The sequence below is a fragment of the Podarcis raffonei genome, chromosome 12, assembly GCF_027172205.1.
Source record: "Podarcis raffonei isolate rPodRaf1 chromosome 12, rPodRaf1.pri, whole genome shotgun sequence".
Taxonomy (NCBI): domain Eukaryota; kingdom Metazoa; phylum Chordata; class Lepidosauria; order Squamata; family Lacertidae; genus Podarcis; species Podarcis raffonei.
Window position 1 is genome coordinate 8689280 of NC_070613.1, and position 6000 is coordinate 8695279.

General features: G+C 45.4%; 1 protein-coding gene across 1 annotated transcript in view; it reads right to left on the reverse strand.

Annotated features, from left to right (window-relative positions):
- The window catches only part of PLCD1 (phospholipase C delta 1), a 68340-nt gene extending 63398 nt beyond the window's left edge, over positions 1-4942 (reverse strand). Inside the window, exon 1 of the mRNA XM_053409860.1 lies at positions 4505-4942. Within this exon, the coding sequence (XP_053265835.1) occupies positions 4505-4538 (34 nt within the window). The 5' untranslated portion in view covers positions 4539-4942. The remainder of the gene's footprint in view (positions 1-4504) is intronic.
- Between the last annotated feature and the right edge of the window lie 1058 nt (positions 4943-6000).

Genomic DNA, 6000 nt, shown 5'->3' on the forward strand with positions numbered 1-6000 from the left:
CCTGCATGGGTTGTCCCAATGAAAGATATCCCTTTATCTATTTACTTAACCTCCTGCCCCTTTCCTGTGGGGTCTCCTGTCCCTTTTCAGCTATTACACAGTATGAAACTTGGGGGGGGGGGAATCATTTCACCCAGAGCCGCAAAATCCGCACACAGCAAATTCCATTTTTGCAACTATTTAAGAATGATTTTGCAAAGTTTTTTGCAGATAAAATCGCTCAGATTCGGGAAGAAGTAGACTCCACCGTGGGAGCAGGGCCGGGGCGGGAGAGTGCTAGAGTTCTGTCTAGTCAAGTTGAGTGGGATCAATTCCAATCTGTTACCTCCGAGGATGTGGACAGGCTGCTTGGACGAGTGAAACCAACCACCTGTCTCCTGGATCCTTGCCCATCCTGGCTTATAAAAGCTAGCCGGGAAGGACTGGGCGATGGGCTTCGTGGGGTGGTGAATGCTTCCCTCCGTGAGGGAGCCTTCCCAGACCCGCTGAAAGAGGCGGTTATTAAACCGCTTCTTAAAAAACCATCTTTAGATGCGGCCACGATGGCCAACTATCGCCCAGTCTCAAATCTTCCATTCTTGGGCAAGGTGATTGAGCGAGCGGTTGCCGAACAACTCCAGGCACGCCTGGAAGAAGCGGACCATTTGGATCCCTTCCAGTCGGGATTCAGGCCTCATCATGGGACTGAAACTGCCTTGGTCGCACTGGTTGATGATCTCCGGCGGGCTAGGGACAAAGGTGAGAGCTGTTTCCTAGTTCTGCTGGATCTCTCAGCGGCGTTTGATACCATCGACCATAACATCCTTCTGGACCGTCTTGAGGGGCTGGGAGCTGGGGGCACTGTCATACAGTGGTTCCGCTCCTTCCTCCTGGGCCGTGTTCAGAAAGTGGTGGTGGGGGATGAGTGTTCAGACCCCTGGGCTCTCACTTGTGGGGTGCCTCAGGGTTCTGTCCTCTCCCCCATGCTTTTCAACATTTACATGCAGCCGCTGGGAGAGATCATCAGGAGGTTTGGGCTGGGTGTTCATCAGTATGCGGATGATACCCAGCTCTACCTCTCTTTTAAATCAGAACCAGTGAGGGCGGTGAAGGTCCTGTGTGAGTGTCTGGAGGCGGTTGGAGGATGGATGGCGGCTAACAGATTGAGGTTGAATCCTGACAAGACAGAAGTACTGTTTTTGGGGGACAGGAGGCGGGCAGGTGTGGAGGATTCCCTGGTCCTGAATGGGGTAACTGTGCCCCTGAAGGACCAGGTGCGCAGCCTGGGAGTCATTTTGGACTCACAGCTGTCCATGGAGGCACAGGTCAAATCTGTGTCCAGGGCAGCTGTTTACCAACTCCATCTGGTACGTAGGCTGAGACCCTATCTGCCTGCGGACTGTCTCGCCAGAGTGGTGCATGCTCTGGTTATCTCCCGCTTGGACTACTGCAATGCGCTCTACGTGGGGCTACCTTTGAAGGTGACTCGGAAACTACAACTAATCCAGAATGCGGCAGCTAGACTGGTGACTGGGGGCGGCCGCCGAGACCATATAACACCGGTCTTGAAAGACCTACATTGGCTCCCAGTACGTTTCCGAGCACAATTCAAAGTGTTGGTGCTGACCTTTAAAGCCCTAAACGGCCTCGGTCCAGTATACCTGAAGGAGCGTCTCCACCCCCATCATTCTGCCCGGACGCTGAGGTCCAGCGCCGAGGGCCTTCTGGCGGTTCCCTCATTGCGAGAAGCAAAGCTACAGGGAACCAGGCAGAGGGCCTTCTCGGTAGTGGCGCCCGCCCTGTGGAACGCCCTTCCAGCAGATGTCAAAGCGATAAACAACTACCTGACATTCAGAAGACATCTTAAGGCAGCCCTGTTCAGGGAAGTTTTTAACGTGTGATATTTTACTGTATTTTTGGTTTTTATGGAAGCCGCCCAGAGTGGCTGGGGAGGCCCAGCCAGATGGGCGGGGTATAAATAATAAATTATTATTATTAATTATATGAAACAACCTAACACTCCTCCATTCGTGTGTTGAAAGAATCTGATAATGTGCTTGGTGGTGCGTGTATTTTCTATCACTTCTTTTCAATCCTTCAGTACAAATTCTTTACATACAGTGGCACCTCGGGTTACATACGCTTCAGGTTACATACGCTTCAGGTTACAGCCTCCGCTGTAGGGTGCTTCAGGTTAAGAACTTTGCTTCAGGATGAGAACAGAAATCGTGCTCCAGCAGCGCGGCAGCAGCAGGAGGCCCCATTAGCTAAAGTGGTGCTTCAGGTTAAGAACAGTTTCAGGTTAAGAACGGACCTCTGGAACGAATTAAGTACTTAACCCGAGGTACCACTGTACTTATAACTACATCCTCATATATTCAGCAGGCAGGAATAATTAGACTAAGGCTGCAATCCTATGCATGCTTCCCTGGGAGTAAGTTCCATGGAACTAAATGGGACTTACTTCCCAGTAGTACTGGACCATTATGAGAGCTAGGAGAATGACTGAGAATATGAGGCAGGAGAAGACCCAGGTTCAAATCCTACCACCCATAAACTCCCCAGGTGGTTTCAGAGAAGCCCCACTTTGCCAACCTCAGACAACACAGTTGCAAAATGGAGTCTTATTAATTATTATTATTATTATTATTATTATTATTAATAATAATAATAATAATAATACCCAGCCCATCTGGCTGGGTTTCCCCACTCACTCTGGGCAGCTCCCAACAGAATAGTAATAATAATAAAGCAATAAAACATCAAATATTTAAACTTCCCTAAACAGGACTGCCTACCTTATAAAAGCCTACCTTACACAAATGTTTTAAGGATCGCTTAAGCTGGTGTTTGCAAAGACCGTAGAGTGCAGGGGTGGAATGCTACACAAATATTTAGTGTCCCCATTCTAATTTTAGACTGGACTTCTGGCCAATATGGCACTGAGGCTGGCAGCCCGTCGCAGAGCTCCCAGATAGCAGAGTTTTAATTTAGTCTTCATTGGGCTTAACTCGTTTTAAATCAATTGTTTTTTATGTGGAGGACAGATGGCTCTGGAGCTTCGGCACAAAATTGCAAAGAACTGGCCTTGAGTGGAGATGTTTTACCCGCCTCCTTTTACTGAATTTCAGACTGCCGAGCCCTCAAGAAAGAAACCTGTTTTCTTGTACTTTGTAAAATACCATGCACGATGATGACATAATAGCGTGCGGTGTAACAACAAAAGTAATTTACCGTAAGTGAAAAACAAGAGCAAGTATGGTGATTAACAAGTCTTAAAAGAAGCCTTTTCTACTCCGTGGACTCAGCCTGCTCTGAGTATGACTAATATTGGCTGTCAACTGGTGCCATTGCCAGTCAAAACTTTGAAAACACAAAATACAAAACTTCACTTTAGCACTGAGAACGTCTTGGGAAGGGCTGTAGCTCAGTGCCAGAACATTTGCTCTGCATGCAGAAGGTCCCACATTCATCCACCAGTGTCTGGGGAGGCAGGACCACAAAAGGCAACTTCATATAGAAACACAGAATTGTAGCGTGTGAAGGGACCACAAGGGTCATCTAGTCCAACCCCCTGCAATGCAGGAATCTTTTGCCTAAAGTGGAACTCGAACTCACAACCCTGAGATTAAGAGTCTCGTGGTCTACTGATTGTGCTGTTCTTACACATTCCAAACAAATACAGATTTGCCTACAATCCATAAAATGAATTTTCAGAGTTGGCTTTGTAAATAATGCTTTGATTGTGTTATCCCAGAAATTGTACTCTCCAATTAGTTGCTTTAAAAAAAAAAGTAATAGCAATTAACCAACATTTGCAAAGTTGCGATGGTCCAAATCCCAAACAGCTCCCAGATTTCGGTGAAACAGATGCAATGACCCTGTATTAGTGCTAATTTTAGGTCTCCATTCATTACATGCCAAGATATGTTGAGTACACAAAGAATAAAAACACTTCCCCTATGAATGAGGTTATACAGAGTTGGGGACTAAAAGAACGGCCGTGACCCAGTGTACCAAATTGCAATCTAGCTTCACGAAACATCAGATGGTATTTCAATACCGTAACAAAGAATTACTTTTTCTTTGACAAAAATGCAATTAAAAAGTTGTTGGTTTAAAAGAGTTTCAGCTGGAGCGGTCTCTTTTACTATCCTTAAATAAACGTTTCTCCAAAGCGGAGCCACAAACGGGAACAAATAAAATATTCCGCTGGGATGAACTATTTTTCTTCCCGCAGCAAAAACACTGATCAATAAGTGGCGCGATGCCTGGGCAGCACATCGCTCAGATCTGCCTTTGCCAACTGGACGCCCTCAAAAGTGTTTTGGACTACAACAACCATGCTGGTTGAGGACAGTCCGAAACATCTGGAGTGTGCCGCACTAGCAATGGCCGACTCAAAAATTCAGTGTGACTGCGCATGGGAACTTTGCACACCCTGAAGCCAGAGGCAAGGGAGCATTTCTCAGCAGCATTCAACCGTACACACGCCTGCCATAAATCACTGCAAGTCTCGACTCACCATTAGAGGCCAAGGGGCTGCCGTTGTGCTCCATTCTCTAGGAAAGTTCGCCGGAAAAGGCACTTCTGCAGCTGCGGCAGATGTGGTTGCCCAGATGTTGGAAGCAAGCCGAGGGGACCGGTTCCTGCAAATAATTCTGCAATCCAGGCACAGCCTTGGCGGGGCTTGGGAGAGGCTCCTCGTCTCTTCTGTCCAGCAACTTGCTCTTTTTGCAGCACCATAGGTTTCTCGGAACGCAGAGAAGGGTTCTCCGAAGGAGGAGTCCAGGCCACAGCAGCGTGTCTCTCTTTTTCAGGCAGACAGGGCCCTCCTCTGATACTGACGTCTCTGCTGGCAGCTGTGCAGGGGAAAGCAAACCGGGCCTCCGCCCAATTGCTCATCACAACCCTGTCATTTGGCAGCTGGAATGAAAGTCTCTGCTAGCTGGGCCTTTTGGCGTTGACAGGGATATTTAAAGGCCATGGGGTGGGGAGGGACAAAAAGGAGCGAGAAAGCAGAGAAGAGGGTCAAAGGGCAATGTTCCCAAACTGAACGAGAGAGAGGGGGGAGTCCCAAACTTTATGCATGCGTGGAAATCTCTAAAAACAGAAACAGAATTGCTATCTCGCTTGCTTTTCTAGACAGGCAAGCAGTTCAAAGATGTCTATACTTGATCGCCCTTCCCTGTGAAAGACACGGGGTGCTATTTCCTTTTTTTATTTTTTTATTTTTTTTAAACTTCTTTTTATTGAGTTTCATATAAGTAACCAAAAAAAAAAAAGAAATAACTTCACAATTACAAAAAGAGAGAAAAATACAAAACAAATATCTAAACATAACATAAGTATTATCTATTTCCGTTACAATTCTTTGTCCTCACAATTATCTCTTTATATCTCAAGAACTTAAATCATTCTTCTACGCTCTATTGACCTCCATCCCTCCCGCTTTCAGGCTTCTTAATATACATAATTTATTTTCCCCACAGCTAATAATTGTTAATAGTTTACACGTCGTAAGGTTTATATCAAATCTGTTATAGTTTTTAGGCTTCTGTAATTCCCTTCAATGTATATCATAAATTTGTTCCAGTCATTAATAAACTTTGTATTTTTTTGGTTTCTGATTTTTTGAGTCATTTCTGCAAGTTCAACAAATTCAAATAATTTTGTTTGCCACTCTCTAATTGATGGGATATCTTGATTTTTCCAATTTTGGGCAATTAACAATCTGGCGGCAGCTGTGGCATACTGAAATAATGTCTTATCTTCGTTTTTAACTTCATCCCCAACTATCCCTAGTAGAAATGCTTCCGGTCTTTTAGGGAATGTATATTTAAATATTTTTTTTAACTCATTATAAATATATTCCCAATATTTCTTCATTTCTTCGCATGTCCACCACATGTGGAAAAAATTACCTTCTTTAACCTTGCACTTCCAGCAGTTCTTATTCCCAGTTTTGTACATTTTCCCCAACTTTGCTGGGGTAATGTACCACCTGTACATCATCTTTTC